Source organism: Rana temporaria, chromosome 7 (assembly GCF_905171775.1).
Source record: "Rana temporaria chromosome 7, aRanTem1.1, whole genome shotgun sequence".
Lineage (NCBI taxonomy): Eukaryota > Metazoa > Chordata > Amphibia > Anura > Ranidae > Rana > Rana temporaria.
Genome location: NC_053495.1, coordinates 114,029,195 through 114,056,836, shown reverse-complemented (window position 1 = coordinate 114,056,836; position 27,642 = coordinate 114,029,195). Strand labels below are relative to the sequence as shown.

The 27,642-nt window shown below is 43.8% G+C and overlaps 1 protein-coding gene across 2 annotated transcripts in view; it reads left to right on the top strand.

Moving 5' to 3' along the window:
* The window catches only part of CAMSAP2 (calmodulin regulated spectrin associated protein family member 2), a 149,140-nt gene that overhangs the window by 66,782 nt on the left and 54,716 nt on the right, over positions 1–27,642 (top strand). The window contains exons 3-6 of one of the 2 annotated variants that reach the window (XM_040359856.1): positions 9,105–9,266; positions 10,751–10,834; positions 14,270–14,302; positions 22,298–22,439. In XM_040359856.1, coding sequence (XP_040215790.1) covers positions 9,105–9,266; positions 10,751–10,834; positions 14,270–14,302; positions 22,298–22,439 — 421 coding nt within the window. The remainder of the gene's footprint in view (positions 1–9,104; positions 9,267–10,750; positions 10,835–14,269; positions 14,303–22,297; positions 22,440–27,642) is intronic. The other variant, XM_040359857.1, reaches the window with a different exon arrangement.

The window sequence follows — 27,642 nt, the reverse complement described above, 5'->3', positions numbered from 1 at the left end:
AGGGGCTGCTGCACACAGAAGGCTTTTTATCTTAATGCAAATAATCCATTTAGATAAAAAAAAAAAAAAAAACTTTAAGTGATTGTAAAGGCTGAAGTAAAGTGTGTTTGTTTTTTTTTTTTTTTTTTTTTTTTTTTAAACTTCATGCATTCTATTCATAAAGGTAAAAAAAAAAACATCTGTGTGCTGCTCTCATCCACAACCTCCTCTATACTCGTCTGAGCTCCCTCTTGATCCAGCGATTTGCACAGGAGCCTCAGCTGCCACCTCCTCATTGGCTGATACAGCCGTGGCAAGCCATTGGCTCCTACTGCTGTCCGTAACAACCAGTGAGCCAATGAGAGGGTCGAGGGCAGGGATGAACCGAGGCAAAATCACAAAGATCAGGACTCTGAAGCGAGCAAGCACCAGTGCCCCCATAGCAAGCGGCTTACTGTTGGGGGCACTGGTCAAAAGGGGAAGAGCCAGGAGAAGAAGAGGATTGGGGCTGCTCTTTGTAAAACCACTGCACAGAGCAGTTAAGTATGACATGTTTGTTTGTTTATTTGTTTATTTTTTTAAGTCAAACCTTTAATAAAACACTTTAGCTTGTTGTTTTAATAAAAAACAAACACAAAAAGTGCTATACTTGCCTGTTTTATAAAATGGTTTCGCACAAAGCAGCCCCAAACCTCCTCCTTTTTTTCAGGTCCCCTGGCCGGTGCTCCTTAGCAAGCCACTTGATATGGGGACACTCCATGCATGCTCGCTCCTGAACCCCACTCTGTGTGTCAATAAGGAACACAGCGAGGCTCTGCCTTGTCCCCACTCCCTCGTCGCTGGCTGTGATTGACAGAAGCCAATGAGGAGGGAGAGAACCGATAGATCCTCGGCTCTCGTGCACATTGCTGGATCGAGATCGAGCTCAGACATCCCCTTTTATTTGCAAAAAGGCTTCTGTAGCAAAGACAATTGCTTTTTCAAAGTGTCACTGTAAGTGAAGATTTAATCAATGAATCCCCTTGCAGTATGCTACTTTTGTCTCTTTTTAGAGTTTGTTGGTCTTCCTTATTTTTAACTATTTGCTTGTGTGGATTATTTTTTTATTAACATTTTTATTTGGCCATGTTTTCATTTATAGTGCTCTTACGTATTAGCCGTGAAGATGATCTTCACATAACTTGCATTACAAACCCAGAAATTACAGAGGGAGATTTATAATCTGATCTGTATTACTGAAGCTGCAAAGTTCCCTGATTACTTGTTAGACATATTCTGTTCCCTCCTGCGGGGTTCAGTTTGATGACTTGGTTTGTATGTTCCCTGCCCACTGTGTTTAGACAGACAGATGTGCACAGTAGAATTGCTGATGAGATGGAAAAGCTGACCTGTCACAGGAGAGAATGTGAAATAACCACTTTTTACATGGCCTGGGGAGAATATTCCGTGCAGCAAGAATATACAGGAGTTTTAGGCAAGAATATACAGGACTGAGGGCTGGAAGACAGAGTTAACATTTTATAGACAAAATCAGACGCTAGTGTTTGTATATATGTGTTTGTATATATGTGTATGTATGTATGTATATATATGTATATGTATGTATATGTGTGTGTGTATATGTGTGTATATATATATATATATATATATATATATATATATATAACGTTTTCTTGAAAAGTGACGAACATATAACCTCTATAAAAGTAGAGGGATTTTAAAGGTGTTATTGCACATAACCGAATGTTTTATTCCAATTCTAAAATATGCAAATAATTTCCCATGTCAGCAGGAATATGCTGTGCATGACGCAGCTTCCTAATCTTTAGTAGAGATGCAGTTGGGGGGGGGGGGAGGTTGGCTACTATTTTGCCCACAAAGGGGTTAATGAACAGCGTTCTGCTGGTTGTGGAACAGCCGGAGGGAGCTTGTTTGTAAGATCCTGGGCAGGCACAGTGGTATGTTTGGAATCGTCAGTAACACCTATCTCGCTGGTCGCTTTGATGAGAACGCAAGACTTCTGCTTTTACAGAAGTCCCATTTTAAATCTCTTGCATTTGTTTTAAAACATCCTACCTCCATTTAATATGCTCTGCATTGAAACTGGAAGGAATAAAAGGGGATTAAACACAGTAGTTGCCAATTGTTTTATATAACCCCTTCTGTTATACTGCTTTCTGCCTGTGTTGTCCACGAGTGAACTTTACATTGCTGTATGGATAAGTCATCTAATTTTCCATCTTCGTGAGTCATGCCTTTTTTTAAAGGTTCATATGACACCGCCAACACCCCCAAGTCTGATTGGCCAAACTGAAAACTTTCAGGCCAACTTCTGTTCTTTTATTAAAATAATTCTCTGAGTACATAGGTTTCCATTGCTAGCCTTGTTTTCAAAATCCTAGTTGCCTGGTTGTTCTTGGTTTTAGTACAGACATGCAGCATTTGGAGTTGAAACTCCTGGGGCCAGATTCTCAGTTGAGATACGACGGCGTATCTTCAGATACGCCGTTGTATCTCTGAGTTACACAGTCGTATCTATGCGCCTGATTCATAGAATCAGTTACGCATAGATTTCCCTTAGATCCGACAGGCGTAAGTCTCTTACGCCGTCGGATCGTAACTGCATATTTACGCTGGCCGCTAGGGGCGTGTACGCTGATTTACGCGTCGAAAAATGTAAATCAGCTAGATACGCAAATTCACGAACGTACGCCTGGCCGACGCAGTACAGTTACGCCGTTTACGTTAGGCTTTTCCCGGCGTATAGTTACCCTTGCTATATGGTGGCGTAAGTGCGGCGTACCAATGTTAAGTATAGCCGTCGTTCCCGCGTCAAAATTTGAAAAAGTTACGTCGTTTGCGCAAGTAGTCCGTGAATGGGGCTGGACGTCATTTACGTTCACGTTGAAGCCAATGACGTCCTTGTGGCGTATTAGGAGCGTATTAGGAGCAATGCACACTGGGAAATTTCACGGACGGCGCATGCGCCGTTCAGGAAAAACGTCAATCACGTTGGGTCACAGAACATTAACATAAAACACACCCCCCTGTCCCATATTTCCGCCGGCCGATTTACGCTACGCTGCCGCAACTTACGGGCCAAGTGCTTTGAGAATACAGCACTTGCCTGTCTAAGTTGAGGAGGCGTAACGTAAATCGGATACGTTACGCTGCCGCAAAAATACACGGATCTACGCGAATCTAACCCCTGCTCTATAGTTTTTGCTCCCGTTTAACTCAAACTATTAAAGCCAGGGATTCAGCATGGCAGCCAAGTCATTTTTTATTTTCAATCGATTTTACTTATTTCTCTCTTGAAGGATTTATTTTAACAGAGCGCAGATAAATGTAGTGTATCCTTTCACTCAAAATACATATATATCTTATTTGTATGAAAAAGCTCTTGCGCAATCTGACCCGCTCATAAATGTATTTATTTCAGTTACTTGTATAGCACCGTCAATTTACGCAGTGCTTTACATATATATTGTACATTCACAACAGTCCCTGCCCTCAGGGCGCTTACAATATAAGTGTAACAAGCGCTACATTTGTGCTTGTTAGCTTCATTTTTAAACTGCACTGTCTGTTTTATTAGATGAGATGCAGCAACGGGAAATTGACCTAAACGTACTTTTTTCTGCTATAAGGATTGTGAAAATGATGTGCTTGCAGACTCTGCCTGATGGATGCTGGCTATGTCATTGTTTAAAATGTGGTTTTCGCTAAGACTTGCCAGAAATACAATGGCATAAAAACATAATTGACCTTGCTCGAAAAGGGAAAAAAACACGAGATAGTTTGGTTGGTAATATTCAATATATCGATACACAGGAATGGTGGGTCCCCTATATATCCATTAGATATGCAGTAGCGTCGGTCCCTGGTTAATCGTGTATTGCCTTTGTATAAGCTTGCCTATCATGGCTGCAATTGCCCTAAGAAAGTCCATAAAGTTTGGAAGGCATTGGTTAAAGCGAGAGATTTAACACTCTAGCGCTGGTGGTGTCCAACTGGCTGGTGTTTCCCTTATACTGTGCCTCCTCAGTAGCCGGCGCTCCATTGGCCTCATGCTCACTTGCCCTTGGCCTTCCCCCCCCCCCCTTTTCTATCATACCCCTTCCCATTCGTTTTTCTTTCTCTCTTCCCTTCTTCAGTCAGGGTGATACTAAGTGCACTTTGCCTGGGACCTTTCTAGCAGCCTGGAGAGCGATGTCAATACAAGCTGTTTGAGAAAAAGGTCAGTGTATTAAACATCACATACACTGCACTTTTGCAATTGGCATATTGGCACTAATGGGTTATTAGGGTGCTTTCATACTGATCAACAGGTGCACCAAATGCAGGAGTTTTGGTGCACTTTTATGAAGTACACCACATCCACAAGATGAAATAGTAGCCTAAGGCTTAGTGCAGTTAACCCGCAGGAAAGCCCCAGGTGCACTTTGCTGCGCACGCAGTGCTGGTAAACCACAGCTCATTAGTGTGAAAGCAGCCTTCTAAGGAGCTCAGGACAAAAGGGCTTGTTTAAATTTGCGGTCATGGGGGGTGGTAAAGTCCAATAGTTCATTGTGGCCCTCGATCAGTTACCAAATCACTTAAAGCGGAGGTTCACACAAAAAGTGAACCTCCGCTTTTTGGATCCCTCCCCCCCTCCGGTGACACATTTGGCACCTTTCAGGGGGGAGCAGATAACTGTCTGAGACAGGTATTTGCACCACATCCGGGTCTGTTCCCTGCGGGGAATCCAGCCTGTGACATCGCTCCGCCCCGCTGTCTTCTGGGAAACACTGTTCCCAGGAGAGAGCGGGGACCAGTGACGGCGTGCCGCGATCCTCGCGCATGCGCAATAGGGAATCGGCCAGTGAAGCCGTCGGGCTTCACTTCCTGATTCCCTCACCGAGGATGGTGGCGGAAGCAGCCGAGGACCGAGCGATTGCTCCGCCTCGGCTGCTGACATCGCGGGCGCGATGGACAGGTAAGTGTCCATTTTTTAAAAGTCAGCAGCTGCCGTATTTGTAGCTGCTGACTTTAAAAAAAAAAAAAAAATTGGCGGAACCTCCGCTTTAAGAGGGCCTTGCTCTTCAAAATGTTGAGTAGCCCTGGTTTAGACTGTAGGCTATGCCTGTATTCTAATACTGTGGTTCTGTTGACATGCAATTGTGACCTATAGATTTTGTTGTCATTTATTATTGCCAATCTCTATTCCTGCCATTATTGTTCATAAATTTTCTGTTACTGTATTTATTTTTTCTTTTACGTTTGAAATTTTTTATAAAATGTACCTGTTACAATAAAAAAAGTATAACATGTTTGTTATTTTAATAAAATATAGCCTTATAGACTTACAGCCTCTTTACCTAATGTTTAAATTTACTCTTTTCCTTTAGTTGATGGTGTTTTTTTCACCTTCCTTCAGTCTACCTTTTTAGTTTACTAGAAGTATAAATACTTTTTACATTGAAAAATGAACGGTTACTTCAGTCGTCCAGTTAAGTGCTAGCAAATATTTTTTTCCCCTGCACATAAGTGGAATTGGCGCAATTTCTCTTTTATTTAATAAACTGTAACTGTGAACTTACACTTTACAAAATGATTGTTCACCTTCTAAATAAACAGCCTCTACTTTTTTATAGTTAATCGACCCCATAATGTTTTATCCTTATGTATGCTGTATGTTGTGAACAATCTATATTTCATAGAAGGTAATTTGTAATTATATGTCTGTGTTTTCACAGCTCCTGATGAATGCATGGATCTCTCAGACATGATATTGCCATTGTTTAATTGTCTGGAGTTATACTTATTCTGTGCAGTAAGACCCTATAATAACTATAATTAACTTTTTCTACTCTGCATGAGCCTCCTAATTGTGTTGGACAGACAACTACTAAAATTTGCAGCTTTGCAATTAAATTAAACTAAAAACGCAGTTGTAACTTTAACACACAGCTTTTGGGCTGAAAGTTGTTTATTTTTTTTCATTATACTTTGATCAAATCTGCAAATTAAACGTTCTATTTTAAAGTATTTGGACAAAATAAAATGAATGCAATACATCTCTGCGATGCATGCATATTTCCGCACTCAAATACCATTTGTTTTATGCAACTTGAATGTTGGGTCTAATGCTACTTAGTTTTGTTTTCTTCTTAAAGCGGTGGTTCACCCTGCTGAACAACATTTCAGCATACAATTCGGCATCGTAGCGCGAGCTACAGTATGCCGGTCTTACATTTTTTATCCCCGTACTCACTGTTTAATCGTACCTAGACGATTCCGTCTGCCGCGGGGAATGGGCGTTCCTAGCAAGAGGGAGGGTGATTGACGGCCGACTCTGGCACGTCACGCTCCCCGAAGACAGCCGGAGTAGGTCTCGGCTCTTCACGGCGCCTGCGCACAGGCTATGCGCAGGCGCCGTGAAGAGCCAAGCCTATTTCGGCTATTTCCGGAGAAGCGTGGCGCGCCAGAGCCGGCCGTCAATCACTTTCCGTCTGGATTGGAACGCCCATTCCCCGTGGGCAGTCGGAATCGTCTAGGTAGGATTAAACAGTGAGTACGGGGATAAAAAATGTAAGACCGGCATACTGTAGCTCGCGCTACGATGCCAAATTGTATGCTAGAATAAAAAAAAAATATATATATTTTTTTTTAATAGGGTGAACCCCCGCTTTAACCACTTGTCCACCGGAGGACGTCATATGACGTTGTCGACTTTGTGCGGTGATATCTGAATGATGCCTGCAGCTACAGGCATCATTCAGATATCGCCGTCTTCTTCCGCCGATTCTGTGCATGATAAGAATGATCAAAGCGGCGGTTCCACCGCTTGATCGTTCTTATAGACAGCGGGAGGGGACGTCGTGATAAGCCCCCCCCCCCCCCCCCCCCCCCGCCGACATCCGGTGTTTCTCCGGGCTATCCCGTGCCATCGGGGGCCCGGAGAGCGAATCGTTCAGCGCTGCCTGGAAAGCATAGAGATGACTGGTGACCAGAGGGTCACCAGTCATCTTTATGACCGTCGGAGGCCCGGGTGCGTCGTTATGACGTCACGCCTGGGAAACCCGGAAGTAAACAAAGCCGCAATCACGGCTGTCGGCATTTGATCGTGATTTTTTTTCACCGATTTAATGCTTGTAAGCCTGGAGGAGAGATGTGGGGTCTTATTGACCCCACATCTCTCCATAAAGAGGACCTGTAAAATAAAAAAAATAAGTAAAATAATACTAAAAACATATTTTTTTTCAAAACGCCCCTGTCCCTGTTATCTTGCGCGCAGAAGCGAACACACATGCAAGTCCCACCCACATATGTAAACGCCGTTCAAACCCCACATGTGAGGTATCGTCGCGTTTGTTGGAGCGTGTGCAACAATTCTAGCACTAGACCTCCTCTAACTCGAAAATAGTAACCTGTAAAAAATGTTAAAGCGTCTCCTATGGAGATTTTAAAAGTACCGAAGTTTGGCGCCATTCCATGAGTGTGCGCAATTTTAAAGCGTGACATGTTAAGTATCTATTTACTCGGCGTAACATCATCTTTCACATTATACAAAAAAATTGGGCTAACTTTCCTGTTTTTTTTTTTTTTTAATTCATGAAACCGTTTTTTTCCACAAAAAAAAGCGTTTGAAAATGTGCAAATACTGTGCGAGAAAAAAAGTTGCAATGACCGCCATTTTATTCCCGCGGGTTTCTGCTAAAAAAAAATATAATGTTTGGGGGTTCTGATTAATTTTCTAGCAAAATAATTGAGATTTTTACATGAAGGAGAAAAGTGCCAAAATAGGCCCAGTGGACAAGTGGTTAACCATGGTCGCCTTTAGAACAGTGTCAGGACAACCAGGCAGATTACTGGGAGGTGAGAGAAAGATTGTTCCATGTACGGCTTTGACATATGTACTTAAAACCCTAACAAAAGTATTAGTGAGATAATGCTTTAATCATCTTGTCCAGACACATGAAGATTTACAATAGCTCAGCCTAGAGAAAACTTTGAAGACATGTAGGGCCTTTTCAATGCGTTTAGTTCAGTGCGTTGATGTACATGTATGTTATGTGTTGCGTTACGGCAGCCTCTTTATTATGGATGACAAAAGTGCACGACTCTTTTGTAAAAATCCAGTACACCACAGCATACGGTAATGCATTGCTCTGTACTCTATAATTCGTTGGGCCGTCATTCACAATGAGTCAGTTCATCAATGCACCACACAGCAGTTTTTGCCATGTGTTGTAGCAACGTGTGTTAAGAGGCACATTGCCACAGTCCACAAGTGTGAATGTACCCAAAATAATTTAACAATATTATTTGACCTTGCAAGGTGACAGGGTACCTGCTTTGATAAGCATCTTACTTCTGTATTTGTCATTTCCAGAAATTTGTTAAAGATGAAGCTCAGTATTTTGTCTCCACTCTAATTATAGTGATTTTCTATGAGTTGATTTCCAGGTCTCTTTTCACCGCATAAATAAAGTAATTGTTTACTGGATGGCTTAGGCTGGGTTCACACTACGGTTTTCCCGTCCGTCAGCCGCATACGATTTCAGTATTGAAAACGTACGGGCACGGACGGGAAAACGTATAGATAGAGAATGCATTGCAAATCGTATGCACTCAGATGCATCCGGGTGCGTACGATTTGCTGGCAAAACGTTTTTTAAACGTACGCAAAACCGTGTTCAACCACGGTTTTGCGGTCGTTTTTAAAACAGTATGGCAACCGCATACGTTTTCCTTTAACATTAATGTCAATGGAAAACGTACATATGTGCGGTTCCATACGTTCCCGTCCGTTTCAGCCGCATACGGTTTTACATATAAATCGTATGCGGCTGACGGACGGGAAAACCGTAGTGTGAACCCAGCCTTACTCGGCCTGTTCACTGGGTGGTATGGGATTAGGGACCCTAAATTAAGGGTCTAATTTTATTTATCAATAAGGGAAAGATCTCTTCAACCTTAAAGCTGAATAGTTGGCGCTGTGAAGCAGGTCTAATATTATTGGTAAAATTTGTTATACTATAAGCTCTGAACTATTACTCTGTGAATGTCATGAATATTGAGTTGCATACTACTGCCTTTATGAATAGTTAGTAATACTTTGTTCTGGTGATTTTATGCAGAGTGCTCATCTGGCAATGCTTGACACTTTGATGATGGCGTACACCGTGGAGATGGTCAGCATTGAAAAGGTCATCGCGTGTGTCCACAAATATTCTCCCTTCTTTCAGACTGCAGACCTGCCTTATGACATAGAAGATGCTGTCATGTACTGGATTAATAAGGTAGGATACCTGTGGAGGTACACTTAGGATTAAAAATCATGCTGTATTGTATGTTATTTTCCTCCCCAAGTTCCTTTAGTATATTTGTACATAAGCTTAAATTAACTGAAGCTAAAAGGAGAAGTCCAGCCTAAGCTTGTTTGGTTGGGCTTCTCCTATGGGTCACAGGAGTGCAATTCAATAACTGAAGTCCGCTCTCTGCTGAAATCACAGGAATCAGGACTGATGCCCGTCATAGCCTCTCAGCGAGCCGCTGAGAGCCTGAGATGGCCGCTCCCTGCCTCTCCACAGCTCGGCACTCCAGTAAGCGTGGAGGAGTGGAGAGCTGCTGATTGACCGTCAGCAGCTTTCTGCTCGGGGAGCTGTGAGAACTAAGCCATTAGCGATGTTCGATTGCTCGGTTCTCAGTGCAGAGGCATCAGGGGGAAAGCTGCAGCATTGGACCGATGCTGCATTCACCTAGGTAAGTATAATGGAAGAAAAACATCCAGACTCATATGTGGCCGCTGCCATTGATGGTTCAATAATTTAAAATCATGCTCCCAGTTTCGAGCATTGTTTCAAATTATTAGCCCATGTGTGAGCTCATGAGAGTTAAAGTGGGGGTTCACTTCTACCATGCCATCCAGCATATTAGCGCGAGCTACAGTATGCCTTTATTTTATTTAGTAGGCGTTCCTATGCAGAGGGGAACATGATTGACGGCCGGCTGGCTATGGCGCGTCATGCTTCCCGAAAATAGCCGAAATAGGACTTGGCTCTTCACGGCGCCTGCGCAGTCAGCTCCTAGTCTGTGCGCAGGCGCCGTATAGCGACGTGAAGAGCCGAGTCCTACTCCGGCTATTTTCGGGAAGCGTGATGCGCCATAGCCGGCCGTCAATCATGTTCCCCTCTGCATAGGAACGCCTACTCCCCGCGGGGAGTCTGAAACTTAACTAAGGGATTAAACTGTAAGTACGGCGCAAAAATAAATAAATAAAGGCATACTGTGGCTCACGCTAGTATGCTGGATGGCATGGTAGAAACTTGTTTTTTAGGGTGAACCTTCGCTTTAACAGATGGCTGTTAATGATGGGCTCAGGCCTGTTCGCAACTTAGGCGTGTTCACTACCTGTGATTAGCGCTGCGCAGTGTCAGCTTCTTGGCGGGCTTGGGCACGTGGACTTGCGAACACTCCTGAGCCCATCCTTAATGGTTGTAGACTGAATGTACACTCGGCTCTTTCCTCTGCTATGGCAGACTCTACATCGGGTCCTTATTTGAAGGCAGGTAGATCTTGCACCCTTTGTTCTCTGTAAGATATCTGCCTGGCTGAAGCCCTCGCAGGTCATAGCGAGGATGTTCAACGTAGGAAATAATTATCATTCGTTGCCAATGATGTATTTGCTCCAGTAATTACTCTATGTACCTTGATTTAAATTTTATATGCAAGTATAAAATAACACCTACTATAATGGGAGTGTTAAATCTTTTCTGCCTTGTAGGTAAATGGACACTTGAAAGGAATTCTGGAGCAAGAGCAACGAATAAAAGAGCAGCAGGATCTTGAACTAAACACGACACAGAAGGTATGCTGGGATTCTGAATTTTTAAAGTGTATTACAAATGAACAGACCTGGTTGAGTTTTGAACACACAGCTTTTTATCGGCATCTTCTCCCAACAACTTGATTGATTGTTTATTCTGCCATTAAAGTGGTTGTAAACCCAACCACACATATTTCACCTACAGGTAAGCCTAGATTAAGGCTTACCTGTAGGTGCAAGAAATATCTCCTAAACCTGCAAGGTTTAGGAGATATTTACAGTAATTACAGGCGTGCCATAGACAATGGCGCAGGGGCACTGAAAGTGCAGTTTTTCTGAATGGCTTAACGAGGGTTAATGCCGTATTTCCGCGCATGCGCGAGAGTGACGTCATCGCTGCTACGGCCAATCACAGCGCCGATAACAGGAAGAGGATGCGAGGGGACATGGCGGCGGAGGGGGATGAGGAGGACTTCGGGGGCTGCGATCTCAGGTAAGTGCCACATAATAAGCTAGAATGCATTGCATACTAGCTCATTATGCCTTTCTCTTGCAGGTTATTTTTTTCCCCCGTTTTATATGGGGAGATGGGTTACTTCCTCTTTAATATGTGGGGTAAATTTAGATCAATCCGGAGCAATAATTTTTGGTAAAACACTTTTCCAGGCAGCCTGTTGTGTGAAAGGCTTTTTCATAACACAGGGTTTGTTGGAGCATAGTGGAAACTGCTTGTAGCATCTAAAACTATAGGTTCCCCTCGATAAAATGTTATTTTTAAGCATTTTTTTGCTTTTGTGTTTCTGTAGTGAATAAAGATGAGCTTGGCGCGTTCTCGTGCATACGCTCGATAGGAAGCTGACACTGCGCAGCTTTAATCACAAGCAGTGAGACATTTCCCGTTCCGCAGCTGCACAGATCCAGAAATGGCTCACTATCTGTGATTAGCGCTGCAGAGTGTCGGCTTCCTAGTGGGCGTGGGCACGTGGACTGGGAACACGCCTGAGCTTATCCTTTTAGTAGTTTTAAAATCTTCCCACCTGAGAACACTAGGTCTCATGTATGCTGGCTTCACACCTGTGTGTTATGTATGTTTATACAGCTTGAGTGACCCACTGAAATCCAAAGAATGTGCAAGAATATGCATGCAAGCTCACATCCTAATGTGCATTAATGAGCACATTAAAAGGCTCTGCAAATAGAACGCATAGATATGAACCCAGCCTTACATATGCTAAACAAAATAAAAGGAGCGCTGGATACTTCAGTTAATTAGGTATATAATGAAACACATGGGTTTATTTTACTAAAAGTGGAGAGTGCAAAATCTGGTACAGCTGTGCATGGTAGCTAAGGATGAGCTCTGGCGTGTTCGCATAGAACATGTGCAGAGCCCGCCAGGAAGTGTGCACGGCGCTGCGCTAATAACAGCCAGGGAGACATTTCACGATCCCTGCAGCCGAGCATCGGGACAATATCTCCCTGGCTGTGATTAGCACAGCGCCGTGCTCACTTCCTGGCGGGCTCTGCACGTGTTCTATACGAACACGCCGAAGCTCATCCTTAATGGTAGCCAATCGGCTTCTAACTTCAGCTTGTTCAGTTTAAGCTTTGACAAATAAACCTGCAAGCTGATTGGTGTCTATGCAGAGCTGCACCAAATATTGTACTTTCCAGTTATAGTAAATGAACCCCTTAGTCTCGGCCCTCAGTGGAGTGCAGTGCTGGATAGTTGAGTGTTAAACCAGACGTTATAGGAGAAGTCCAGCCTAAGCTCGTTTGGTTGGGAATCTCCTATGGGTTCTGTGACCCATTTTCAACAGACCTGTTTTTGTCACAGGATTCAGTCCAGGCACCGCGCCATCACGACAATAAAGTCTGGATCTGCTAGGTGCCTTGACTGACACCCGTCTCAGGCTCTCAGCGAGCCGCTAAGAGCCTAAAATGGCCACTCCCCACCCCTCCACAGCTCAGTGCTCCACTGAGCGTGGAGGAGCAGAGTGGAGAGCTGCTGATTGTCAATCAGCAGCTCTCTGCTCTGGGAGCTTTGAGAACCAAGCCATCTGCGATGTTCACTCGCTCGGTTCTCAGTGTAGAGGAGCCAGGGGACAGATGCAGCATTGGTCCGATGCTGCATCCACCTAGGTAAGTATCGTGGGGGAGGAAAGCCCCAAACCCACGCTTCTTTTAAAGACATCTACACAAACCTCATTAGCTTGTGCACCCTATCTGTATTCCTCTACTCCAATGTTGATTGTGTGTTGCTGTCCTCCAGGAATCTGAACCTGCCTACATATTTATTTTCCTCTGCAATTGACTGTAGAATTTTGTGTGGCGAAACAACATATCATAGAAGCTTAGGGGCACAGCTCTTGGTTGAAAGCCTACATCATACCAAAATCAAGAACCACTCATGGCATCATATTGCCATGCCAGGAGTGTCCAAAGTTTCCTCCAGTTTTGTTACAGGATGTGCTGAAAGCTTTAGGGCCCTTTCACATGTACGGACAAACGTTCCGTTTATTACAAGTCCGTTTACGGACTTGTAATGTATCCCTATGGGATTGCAGACGTTAGCGGATAATGTATCCGCTAACGTCCGCAACCATCCGCGTCCGCAAAGATCCGCTTTTGCGGACGGAAGAAAACCCGTATTCATCCGATTCCCCATAGGGGAGAGCGGAGGAGAGACAGGGCGGTCTCTGCACTGTGTGCGGGGACCGCCCTGTCCGCCGACAGCTCAGCGGGGATTTACGGAGGAATCCCCGCTGAGCCAAACGGGCTAACGGAGCGGATCAATTACGGATCCGCTCCGTGTGAAAGAGCCCTTAAGAAGAAAACATTTAAATCTATGAGTGGCCAATAAAAGAAATATAGTCATACTTTAATTTCTGTGTGATGTTCCGCTTTATGAAGGTTAAAGTGTTTGTTTAGCCAACACCATTTTTAATTTAGACTAGGAAAGGGTTGGCACGTCGGGGTATTTTTTTTGCTGTCTGTCTTTTTTGAGGAATTTCCTTTCACTCCTGGCTCTAGACAGGATGTTAGAGGAAATCTCCCAAAATGAGGGATACTCCCCTTTTAGACACTTGTCCCAGGAACAGGTCTCCACATTGGAGATTCAGGGACCGCTCTAAAATGTGGGTTTCCCCCCACTCTTTCTCAGTGACCAAGGTCACCAGTGCAAATAGGGGGGGGGGGGACCTCTGCAAAGGGAACACAGACAGCAGTAAAAACTTGAACTTGACAGAGCGTCTGACCCTTAACCACTTCAACCAAAAAAAAAAGGTTTTATCTAGAGATTTACTTTTTACGTTTTGCATAATTACTACATGTAATACAGATTGTTGACATTTCATTTTTGTAAATCTGGAGCTGCTGTTTTTGCTCAGGCTGCTTCATGTAGCTAAATCTAATTCATTCTTTCTCTGCTTTTTCCTTGCCTTGCTTTCTCTGTTATTCCCACTGCTCCCTATGAAGTCTTCTTCCAAATGGTTTTGGAAACTGGTCCCTGTAAGTGCTGCTCAGCTTCTAATGTGTAGTGGATGTTTTATAGTGGCTTGTCTACCATATCGTGCGCTTTTGTCATCACCATTCACCCCATTTTACAGCAGACCATCGTCATATATGCCATAGATGTTCATCTAATTTTCATGTAGCATGCCATGCTTGTCCCAGATCCCGGTTAAGCTGGAATCTGCAGCTTCCTCCTTACTAGGATATATTGGAGTTGGTAATAAAATCAGGGCTGAATATCTGTCTCTTTGTACATGTACCCCATTCTCCAACAGTTCATACCTATGCATTTTAACATGCTTAATAACCACGTGCCCACTGGGCACTTATACCTACTTCCTAGCCAGGCCAATTTTAAGCTTTCAGTGCTCACATTTTGAATGACAATAACTCAGTCACGCAACACTGTACCCATATGACATTTTTGTCCTTTTTTTTTTACACAAATAGAGCTTTCTTTTAATTTTTTTGCGCTATAAATGACAAAAGATAATTGTTTCTGTTATCAATTTTTGGCAAATTTTAACATTTTTCTTCATAAATTTTGGGCAAAATTTATACTGCTTACATATCTTTGGTGAATATAACCAAAATCCGTGCATATTATTTGATCTGTGTGAAAGTTAGTCTATAAGCTTATGGTGCCAGTCACTGAAAATTGATCACGACGACCTCATTTCTTGAGACACTAGCAAGTCAACAAGGAAAGTACAAATACCCCCCAAATTACCCCTTTTTGGAAAGTGGACATTCCACGGTATTTAGCAAGAGTCATGGTAAGTTTTTTTGAAGATGTATTTTTTTTACCACAATTCTTTGCAAAATGAAAATATTTAATTTTTTATTTTATTTTTTACACAGAATTGTCACATTAACAGGTTATCTCTCTCACATGACATATGCATTCTTGCAACTACACCCCAAAACACATTCTGATGCTCCCGAGTTTGGCGATACCACATGCGTGAGACTTTCACAGCCAGGCCACATACAGAGGCCCAACATCCAGGGAGCATAGTCAGGTGTTCTTGGAGCCCCGCCCCACCCCACCCCACCCCACACCCCAACACATAGTCTAGGAGGCATTGAATTGGGCATGGATGAGGCACACATTGGGCACAGATGAGGCATGAATGGGCACAGATCAGCGCTGTTGGCACTTAAGACCCATCCCAAAGCGATACTGCACCGGCTCCCTCCTCTCCTTACACGCTGTACCGATCAGGGTGAGGAGAGGGGCGAGAGCTCAACCGTTATTGGAGCGATCACGTGGTAAAGGGCTGCTGTCATCAGCCCTTTACCACGATCCATGATGCGCCTGGTCCAGAGAACCTGGCGATCACTGACGCTTTCGGGTGTGGGGCTCATGGGAAGCACGAGTTCGGGAGGACATCCCTGGACACCCTCCCAGAACTAGCAGACCACGCTGTAGCCGTCACTCGGCTATGGCCTGGTCGGCAAGTGGTTAAGGGGGGTAAAACAAACTGAAAATGTATCTTCTAAAGAGTTTTAGGTTTATGTATACCTGATTTTATGAGTAGAATAATGAAGGATTACAATATTTACTTTTACATCTGCCTACCTCCCAAGTCTGTCTAGAAAAAAAAACTAAAAGTGATATGCCAGAGGTAGCCTGATGTAAACAGACACAAGTCCTTTTACATCCGATCCCCCTTAGAGCCACCATAGGTACAGCACAGCCCGCTGTAAAAATGTGTACACAAAAACTGACATCTGTCCTGCTCTGATTTGAACAGAGCATGTCTGTGTGAAAAGACTTGGAGGAGAATTCCTTTCCCTTTTGTAGACACTTCTCTAATGGGACACTGATAGAAACACATAGTGTAAATTGACCGAAGGTTTTTTCTATACATTTACTTTAAAGGTAATATTTAAAGCACATTAGCAACACACTGCAAAATGTACTCCTTTCTAATGTCAGAAAGTATTATTTTACCATTAGACTTCCAGCATGGGTAGTGAGTTGGTCGACAATAAGTGAATTTAAACAGTGGGAATTTTTTTTTTTCTTCTTGCATACTGTCACAAGTGAGCTTCCCTGATCCCCACCACAGCAGTCATATGGTGACACTGTGCTGCTCTGGTGACAGTATGAGGGAGGGAATTTTTTTTTTATTTTTTTTGTCAATTTTGTAAAATTAAAAAAAAATTTAAACTCACCATGCCTCTTATTAAATACCTTGGACTGTCTTCTTTCCAAAAAGGGGTCATTTGGGAAGGGGGTGTATTTGTACTGTGCTGGCATTTTAGGGTCTCAGGAAATTGGGTAGGCCGCCAATACATCAGGGTGGGCCAACTCAATAGTGAACCCTACGGACTAAGGGGCAGATCCTCGTAGAATTGCATGGGCGCAGTGTATGGGAGATACGCTACACCGCTGTAACTTACTTTTTGAAGCTTCGAATCCACAAAGAATTTGCGCCGTAAGTTACGGCGGCGTAGTCTATGTCTCGCTGCGTAATGGCGCGCAATTCAAATGCGGCGAATAGGGGGCGTCCCCGCGCCGAACGAACTGCGCATGCGTCGTCCCTAAATTTCCCGCCGTGCATTGCGCTAAATGACGTCGCAAGGACGTCATTGTTTTGACGTGGACGTAAATTACGTCCAGCCCGATTCACGGACGACTTGCGCAAACAAAATCATTTTTTTTAAATTGTACGCGGGAACGACAGCCATATTTAACATTGCGTACGCCACCAGATAGCAGCTTTAACTATACGCCGAAAAAAGCCGACTAGAGACGACGTAAAAGAATGCGCCGGCCGCTCGTACGTTCATGGATCGTCGGAAATAGCTAATTTGCATACTCAACGCGGAAAACGACGGGAACGCCACCCAGCGGACGCCTAAGATTTGCATCTAAGATCCGAAGGCGTACCCCTGTCTAATCTAACCCAGATGCCGTCGTATCTTGTTTTGAGGATTCATCAGTAGATACGCCGGCGTACTGTCTTTGTGGATCTGGGATGCCATTAAAGTTTGTGTGTGTGTGTGTGTGTGTGTAAAGGCAGGCGTCCCAAGACTTTTGGTAATATAGTGTGTATATTTCATATATATCTCCTCATAAATTTAAATGTATTGTGTCCGAACCCATACTTTAAATATATGGGGCTTATGTAGACAGTTGCACATCAACAAAATTTTGTATGGCCTATTGTTTAGGTCAGTTCCATTGAACAAAACTCAAGGTGCTCCCTAGCTACTATGATGCTGTTGGACTGCAGAGCACAAATGCAATAGCATACAACCTCGTGTTAAAGTTCAGATGACATGGTCACTGTTTCCTAAATTTGGCAAAAATGTATGAAATGGTGTCCTGTTGATAGGTTGTAAGATTGGCATTTCACAGATGTACCCGAGTCGGCCCTGAATCCTAGTATTTCTGAGAAATTCAGTTTAGACTTGCTGTGTGTCTGGCTTAAAAGGTCACGTTCTTACAGAAGGTGTGGGCTAAACCTACCCTCATTGTACATGGCATTAGGGATGCATGTTCTTTTCTGGAAATAGAATGACCAGGTGAAATCGGGTGAAAGCTGTGTTATCTAATTGATTTCACTTGTAAATCCTCTATCAGTGAGGGAGTAAAAGGTTAGGGAAGGATTGAAAGGTGTATGCTGTCATACTGGCTCTCTGAAACGTGTCGTGAATGAAAATGTGTCTATGGTTTTCATGTACAGGCGCATCCAATATAAGCCCTGAAGTGGTCCATCCACAAAAAGGCAGCCAGTCAGCGACAACTAGTGGTTAAAAAGAATGCACATTAACAAATAGTACATACGTAGTGACAGTCTAGCACAGCTACAGTCCAAAAAAAAAATATACCAAGCTTAATACAAACTATGGGAGTATGTTGATAGTGAGAGAGACTTGATAAGGCAAGTTTCTTAGGGCCAGATCCACGTAGACCGGGCGCAACTTAACTTTCCCGATTTAAGATACACCGCCGCAATTTTTCCAAGTTAGTGCCCGATCCACAAAGCACTTACCTGGAAATTTGCAGCGGTGTAACTTAAATCCGTCTGGCGCAAGGCGGGCCCAATCGAATGGGGCGAGTCCCATTTAAATTAGGCGCGCTCCCGCGCCGGGCGTACTGCGCATGCTCCATCGGGTAAATTACCCGACGTGCATTGCGCTAACTGACGTCGCACCGACGTCATTTGCTTAGACGTTAATGTAAATGGCATCCAGCGCCATTCACGGACGTCTTACGCAAACGACGTTGATGTTTAAATTTCGACGCGGGAACGATGGCCATACTTAACATGGCTTAAGAGAACTAGGGCTCAGCGGAAACTACGTAGATTTAGATCGACGGGACATTCGGGGATCGCCGTAAGTCTTCATTTGCATATTCTACGCCGGCCGCAATGGCCTCGCCACCTAGCGGCCGGCCTAGAATTGCATCCTTAAGATCCGACAGTGTAATTCAATTACACCTGTCGGATCTTAGGGCTAGCTATGCGTAACTGATTCTATGAATCAGCCGCATAGTTAAAAACAGAGATACGACGGCGTATCAGTAGATACGCCGTCGTATCTCGTTTGTGGATCTGGCCCTTAATGCCCATGAAAAACCAAAGAAGAGAGAATATTTTCTTGTCTTCTCTTTGCTAAATAGAGCATCTAATCCTGATATTTTATTTAAAATGCCATCAGGGGAGGAATTCTGTGCAAGAGGTTCATAATCATAAGAAGTTTAGAAAACCTCCTATTGTGGCATTTTTAAGGCAACAAAACCAAAAAATTGATAACTTATTTACTGTACAAAAAAGTTTATAAATTCATTCATTGACCTTCCAATATATTATATTTGAACATTAAAAACATGAGAATTTGATGAAACAGATAAAGTGATACTTTCCGCCATAGGGTTCGGAGACCTCCAGATCAACTGGTGGTGACAAAAAAGCAGTTTATCCAACGCGTTTCAAGTAGTCATATTTAAAACAATCTTCATCAGGGATTTTTTGTATCACAATCTAGGATAAATCAAAATAATTTAATATCGATAAACATTGAACCACATTCCCAACACCCTCATAGGTGTATAAAGGTAGTTACTCGCTTTTCATGTTAAAGTATTCTTAAATAGCAGATGCACTCCCCTTGGTAATGGCAGTGAGGGTCCCCAAAAAAGGTCACATAGATTCACCCCTTGTTCCTTATAGGAGGGCCAGATAACTGTATCCAACAAATGGCGTGTAAAGGCCAATATTGTGGGTGCTATGCCAAAACAAAATAATAATAAAACAAACAAAATCCCATAAATGGCTTATTTTCCCAAAACCAAAGAAAGGGGGAAGAGAAACTTGCCCACACAAAAAGGTAGAATCCAGAGCCTGGATTATCAAGCAGTTTGTAATTAAAACGTTGGCTCCTTCAGCTTAGGCCATAAGCCAATCGGGAATTTCTGATGCCCCAAATCACCCCACTGCGTTGCACCATTACCATGAGGAGTGCATCTGCTATTTGAGGATACTTTAACTTGAAAAGTGAGTCACTACCTTTATACATCTGAGGGTGTTGGGAATGTGGTTCAATGTTTATTGATATTAAAGGAATTTTTAATTTATCCTAGATAGTGATACAAAAAATCCCTGATGAAGATTGTTTTAAATATGTCTACTTGAAACGCGTTGGTGGAACCGCTTTTCTGTCACCACCAGTTGATCCGGAGGTCTCCGAACCCTATGGCGGATAGTATCACTTTATCTGTTTCATAAAATCCTCATGTTTTTAATGTTCAAATATAATATATTGGAATGTCAATGAATGAATTTATAAACTTTTTTTGTACAATAAATAATTTTTTTCACAAATTGTTTTGGTTTTGTGGCCTTAAAAATGCCTTAATAGAGGTTTTCTATACTTCTTAAGCTAATAAGGGATAATGGCAACTATATGTCCAAATACATGAGTCATCCAAATTTCCTCCTCTCTTCCCTGCCCCTCAGTAACCCGTGTGTAAAGGAAGCACCTGTGCGGGCATGCTCTTGAGCTGGGCTGTGTGCGTCCATTGACGTCTTTTGTAAGACCAGGAAGAGAGTAGCGGTGCCGCAGATGGGGACTGAAAGGATACTACAACCTTACTTGATTGAGAGAGGACTTGCGTAGGTGTTTAGGGACGGGGAAGGAGCAGGTAGTGGAAGTTTTTTTTACCTTAATGCAGATAATTCATTAAAGTAAAAAAAACTTTTGACTCTAGAACTGCTGTAAAGAAATCCTGCCATGTGAAAAGGAGGCACTGTCATTACTTGCTCTTTCTGAAAAAAGGGGGTCCCCCAAAAAGGGTTGAGACTTTAAAGGCAACCAAATATAGGTACGAAACCAATGAATATGAATATGATTTATTAAATATGATTAAGAAGTCAATAATGTGGACAACATTAGAATTGACCGGTTAATAAAAAAACTATATCAAAATAACAAATAGTTACAATGATTGTAAATTGACATAAATGATGTCTCCAGAGTGAAGATTACGCCAAACGCGTTTCAGGATATTATCCTTTCCTCAGGGGCATTCCTTAGTGGAGGGCAGTGTATATCTATAAAAAAAGAGTACAAAAGAAGGTTGGTAACAGACAGGGAACAAGCAATGAGCATAGTTGAAAACAGGAATGCAGACTTGAACAAGATGAAACAAGGGACATGCGGTCAGAAACCATCAAAAATTACAATGTAAAAAATGTAACCCGATGTCAAAAGGATAGCGAGATTACTGCTGTCTGTAGCTCAAACATTTAGGACGATGGATCAAGGTCACGTATTCAGGTGTTGTTGAAAACCCTGCACATGGGTTTACCCCTTCTAAACGTGTGTTGCCTGTCTTTTATATACTGGCACACAGGCTGCCTCTGATTGGCAGAGGTTGAGATCATGCATGTCTGTCTGCCTCAGCCAGTCAGATGAAAGCTTTTTATTCATTAAATACAAAACTTCCTGAGTTGAGCAGCAATCAACCCAACACAATTTTGTTTCGGGAGTAGGACAGGGAAATGCAACTGCTGGAATACATCGCTTTATACTGTATGTAGCCAAGGCCATAAGGGGTTGCAGGGGTCACAATCGCAACCCCACCCCTAGCTCCAGGGGGCCCCAGCAGCCTCCCTGTCAAATTATCATATCCTCCACAAAGTCCAGCTCCGATCTGCTCAAGGGCCCCACAGCCACGCTCCAGTACTGGGCTTCCACTTTGACTTCCACGGTCCACACCCCTTTGTTCTCATTGGCTCCACAGCCACGCTCCAGTACTGGGCTTCCACTTTGACTTCCACGGTTCACACCCCTTTGTTCTCATTGGCTCCACAGCCACGCTCCAGTACTGGGCTTCCACTTTGACTTCCACGGTCCACACCCCTTTGTTCTCATTGGCTCCACAGCCACGCTCCAGTACTGGGCTTCCACTTTGACTTCCACGGTCCACACCCCTTTGTTCTCATTGGCTGGGGACAAGCTGTGAGCCATTTCCTGAATGGAGAGGAGCACAGGGTGACAACAGCCTAGGGGCCAGGTCAACTTTTGCATCGGGGCCCACAAGCTTCAAGCTACGCCTCTGGCCGAGGCCACATACATTTCATACAGTGCTGAAAGCTGCCGCATCAATGGTTCATTTGGACCAGCTTTGTCAAAACATTCACTTTAAACCTGGAGTTATGCTTTAAAGGAAATCTGTATTGAGAACATTTTCAGTAAGATTAGCAGCCTCTAGATTTCTCACTGTACAGGTTTACATTAAGTTTTACATTTTTCATTTTTTTTCTGAATATTTGTAAGATACTACTGCATGCTTTTTACATCTAAGGTTCCCCTTTTTGTGGTAGTCTGTGGCATGCGAAAAATACATTTTACTAATCTAGTTCTGATAGAGGGGATCTAGAAAGTTCAGACAGTCTATGTAAACTACATATATTTTTCTACCAGCTTATTTCAGATGTTTTGTTAAATTTGTCTTTTTCTCTCCCTCTGCAGGCAAGATACAGGAAGGAGCAGTCTTTATACAAGCAGCTACCATATATTCCTTTAATGGAGAACATCTTAAAGGATGCAACTGATGGCTGTGCAATAGCTGCTCTCATCCACTTCTACTGCCCAGATGTGATCAGATTAGAAGGTACTAAGAGCAATTTTGTCCAACAGAACTTGCCATCCCATTTTTTTTTTTAAGTGGCATTAAACACAAAAACTAAAATCTATTTTATTGAAGTTTTCCAATTCTTCGATGTGGTGACTGCTTTTGTTTTCTTTTTTAAGATTTAGACCAGGAGTTTCAAAACAAAGGGCCAGCTTACTTTCCTTCATATTTTTTTTTGGGGGGGGGGGGGGGTGCTAGTGTAAGTAAATAATGCCCCATTGTTGGTATCAGGATAAGGAATAGTGCCCTATCGCTGGCATCAGTGGGAGGAATGTTACCCCATTGTTGGTGTCAGTGGGGGGGGGGGTGTATTAAGTCCCTTAAGGGCTGAATGAAGGCAAGCAAAGGGCCACATCCGGGGCCACATTTTGGAGACCAGTGTTATAGACATTTTAGACAACACTGTTATTTTTCAACTTCCTTTAACAGAACACACTGCCTAGTAAAAGTAGCAATTAGAGGGTTAGGACAGACCATTTAAAGTGGTTGTTAATGCCCTGTAAAATTGACACTATCTTCTCGGTTTATTAATGTAATCTGCCCCAGTGTCTGTGCCTTATAAAAAGAAAATGCAGCTATATCCCTGTTTTCAGAGCGCCCCTTGGTGCTCACGTGACCCGCCGCCTATCTCGGCCTGACAGCTGCAACGGGTGGCGCTGATCCCCCACTCTGAAAACAGGTATATAGCTAACAAAAATTATACGGCACAGACACCGGGGCAGATTATATTAATAAACAGAGGATAGTGTGAAAAATTAACAGTAATTTCAGCAACAGGAGGGGAGGGGGCGGACACTGACACGGGGCTGACAGGCGGGGAGGGGGGAGGAGAGCACAGAGGACGACAGGAGGGCTGCGGATGATGGAGGCACGTAAACTGACCACGGTGTCAGGGCTCAGCAGCAATGATAAACCGTGGTCAGTTTACTAAGGATGAGCTCTGGCATGTTCGCATAGAACACGTGCAGAGCCCGCCAGGAAGTGTGCACGGCGCTGTGCTAATCACAGCCAAGGAGACATTGTCCCGATGCTCGGCTGCAGGGATTGTGAAATGTCTCCCTGGCTGTTATTAGCGCAGCACCGTGCACACTTCCTGGCGGGCTCTGCACGTGTTCTATGCGAACACGCCAGAGCTCATCCTTACAGTTTACAAAGTGGAAGGCAGAACCGGGCAGGATCAGCCAGGTATTTCAGGTGATGCAGGGGGCCAGATTAAACAGCACAAGCACTGTGCTGTTGTTCATGCTTTAAAGAAACAGGATCCACTTTTTTTTTTTTTTATTGGGGTAACAAACACTGACTGCATGGTGTGAACTAGAGCCAATTTGGAGCCATTGGAATACATGAAAAACACTGTGCATGCATTTTTAGTGCAGAAAAAATGCACATAAAACTGTCCGGAAATGCATCTGGTGTGAACTGGCCCTAAGAGCCAGTTCGCACCAGACGCAGTTCTGTGCGCTTTTTTCTGCACTAAAAATGCATGCACAGTGTTTTTCATGTATTCCAATAGCTCTAGTTCATACCATGCAGTCAGTTTCTGGTGCAGAAATTGGAATACATGGAAAACACTGTGCATGCATTTTGTGCTGAAAAAAAAGCACACGGAACTGCGTCTGGTGTGAACTATCACTTAATGTGCCCTATAAACTGTACTCAGTTGAGAAACAAACTGAAAACTTTTATATAGAGGGAAGCAAAAATAAAATAATATGGTTGCATAAGTGTGCACACCCTTAAACTAATACTTTGTTGAAGCACCTTTCCCTCCTAAGAGTAATACTGTTTTCTATCCCCTGACCTTATTTTAGTTATTATTATTATTATTTTTTCCCATTAAGCATGTCCCCAATACTGTATTTCTAAAGTGTGGAGCATATATCACTAACAAACACACTGTAGGCCAGGGGTGCCCAACCAGTGGCTCGGGGGCCACATGTGGCCCGTGGAGCCCTCTGATGTGGCCCACAACCTCCTGCTCTGGGATGGAATAAAATAAATAGAATACTGTTTGTGACAAACCCTCATCCTCTAACAGGACTATGTCCGCCATCAATGCTATTAAAGGTAAGTTTATTACTAAAATCACAGTGTATATATGGGCATATCTGTGGTGGTTACTGGGCTGCCTTCAAACTGATCCACAGGTGCAGAGAAGTGCACCTGCGGGTTACCTGCAATGAGCCATAGACTTCTATTACCTGCGAGTTTGGTGTGCTGAGAGTAGAGTAGGCTGTATAGAGCCAAGTGGGCTGCCATCCACCCGCTCCGCTCATTGTGGCCCGCGACCGGTTATCAAGTCGCTTAAGTGGTTCTTGCTCTTCAAAAGGTTGAGCACCCCTGCTGTAGGCTGTACAGTGCCTTGTGAATTGAACAGCTACTTCAAACATCAAAAAAACCTCCAGTAAATTAGCTGCAAGTACTATCTGGAAACACTGCAGTTGTGTTTTAAAAGAAAGTGTGCTCCAATTACATGTACACCGATCAGCCATAACATTGTGCCCACCCACCGTAACATTACAATCACGCACCTAATATTGATCAGGTCCTCTTGTTTGCCATCATAACAGCTCTGACCCATCAAGGCATGGACTTTGCTAGGCCCCCAAAGGTATGCTGTGGTATCTGGCACCAAGCCGTCTGTAGCAGATTCTTTAAGTTTCTTCTGGCTTGCCTTCTTCCCATAGTGCATCCTGGTGACATTTCTTCGTCACGTAAACGACACACGCACATCTGGCCATCTAAATGATGTATAGGAAAACGTGATTCATCGGACCAGACCACCGCTCTCCATTTCTTCATGGTCCAGTTCTGATGCTCATTTTCCCAGTGTGGGCACGGTCAGTGCTCATAATATTATTGGTGGTCAGTGTATGTTAGACTTCTGAGCATTCTTACCCTATTTATTTGTAGTAGGAAATATCTAAATAAATGGAGCAGTATATCTGGTTAGTGACTGAGAGCCTATGCAGGAATCCTAGAGGTGGGGAAAGGCAGGCGATGACATTTAAGGAGCTGAGCTGCAGTTACAATCGCTGCTGCGGTGGCCAGGAAATTTTAGTCCTCCAGCAACCTTTACACACCGATTGGCTCCGATAACGCTGCTATTGTGTGCTTTTGCTCTACTCCAGCGGCATTAAGTGTTGTTTATCTTTTTCAGTACCAGTGGTCCCCCCTAGGTTAATCCAGGATTGGTCCGACGGGTGCCATTGGCGCTTGCCGCGTAGGATCCCTTATCCGTGTTTTGACCCGGCTGGGTCATTCAGGAGGTGGATTCCTCCGCAGGGCGGTGCCTCTGTACATAAAGCTCCTCATTTGAACTATTAACCATTTTATATGTTCCAAGCTCCCGATGAAGCGTAATTTATCCGTGAAACTAGTAGAGCACTATCTGGAACAATTATACACGGTTTAAGGATTGAACAAAGAGTGGACCAACGTGCCAATTGAAGGCCTTCAGAGTTTCATACCAAGAGAATCACTCAGCACGGCCCACTCCTTTTGTATTTCAATACCCTATACTGTGTTCAATATTAATTTAATCTTTTTTTGGATTTGTATTTATTTTCTATGTACTATTAAATTATTTTTGTATTTTTTTTTTATATAATCTTTATTTATTCAAATAGAAAAAAGAGGAACATTTTTCCATTGTACAACAGTAGAAAAATAAAAAGACAAAAAAAAAAAAAAAAAAGAAACATACAATGCCGTCCAACCCTACATATATGAATTACCAAAGAGATAAAACAAAGGGCCCAAATGGAAGCCCCACAGGCTGAATAAAAGGGACGGAGGTTACAGTTGCAAGGTCCAGTATACATATAAACCAAAACAGAGTGAAATTGTCCCTAGCCAGTCTGCAAGGTGCAGAGGACCAGAAGTAGGCTAATCACCCCGGGTCAGATGGGCAAAAAAAAAAAATATAAAAAATAAAAATAAAGCGTACTCAAGTGTGATCATCAGAACAATCAATCTGCAGATACAGTCACGTGTTCAGTAATTCCCGAGGAAGGTGTAGCAGCATTTCCCTCACCCTCGCCCACATAGTGTATCCAGACAGCCCAAACCCCGTACCACTTATCATATTCATCTTTATACCTTGCCATCCATTCCTCCGCAGACCTAACATTGTTTACCAGCCGAATCCAGTCCAAACGGGACGGGACTCGGCTGGTTTTCCAGAAAATAGGGATTAACCGCCTAGCCGCATTCAGGAGGTGCGGTAGCACAGATTTCCGGTACAGGCCAAGGGGAATGGCAGGAACATGCAGGAGGAAACTCATAGGAGAATCTGGCAGGTCTACGTCAAGAATGGAATTGATTTGAGATCTAACATCCTGCCAGAAAGGACGTAGTTTAGGGCACTCCCACCAAATATGTAAAAAGGTGCCCCTATGACCGCATTCCCTCCAACATGCGTCCGAGGCCCCAGGGTACATCTGCCTGAGCCTAGTGGGAACCCTGTACCATCTGGTCAAAACCTTGTACCCATTTTCCTGCATTTTAGTATCCACTGAACTGGAATGGGTGAGGCGGTACAACTGGTTGAGCTGGGTGTCAGTAAACGTATGTTGCAGGTCTCTCTCCCACTCCCGGACATAAGCGGGCCTCCCAGGGGAACCCCGGTCCTGCAGCAAGCCATAAAGCACGGATATTGCATGGGGGACAGGGGAAGAGGACATGCATAGTCTCTCAAAAGGGGTAGCGGATGTAGGGGAGCGTATGGCGTGAGGCAGGCCCTGTGCGAAATGCTTAAGCTGTCCATGTCTCCAGCTATCCATTGGGAATCCCCCATATTGAGCCCGAAGCTCCCCTAGGGAGAGCAAACCCTGGTCCTGAAAAAACCTGCCGCAACGCAACTCGCCATCCGCTGTCCAGGAGCGCAAAAAAGATGGGTGTTCCCCCGGTCGAAACCAGGGGAAGCCCCCAAGGGGTGCTAGAGGGGAGAAAGGGGGGGCAAGGCCCCCCGTCTTATTCATAGCATCCCACAATTTCAGGGTGTGAGTTGACGTTAGGGAGACCTGGGACGATAAACCTCTCTGTGTCTGAGGAAGCCAAGGGGCATGGGATAAGTTACGGCCTGCCAGGGACTTCTCTAAGGGGACCCATAATTTAGAGGACACTCCATGGTGCCAGTCCAAAATTCTCTGAAGGGCAATAGCCTCATAATACCTGCGAA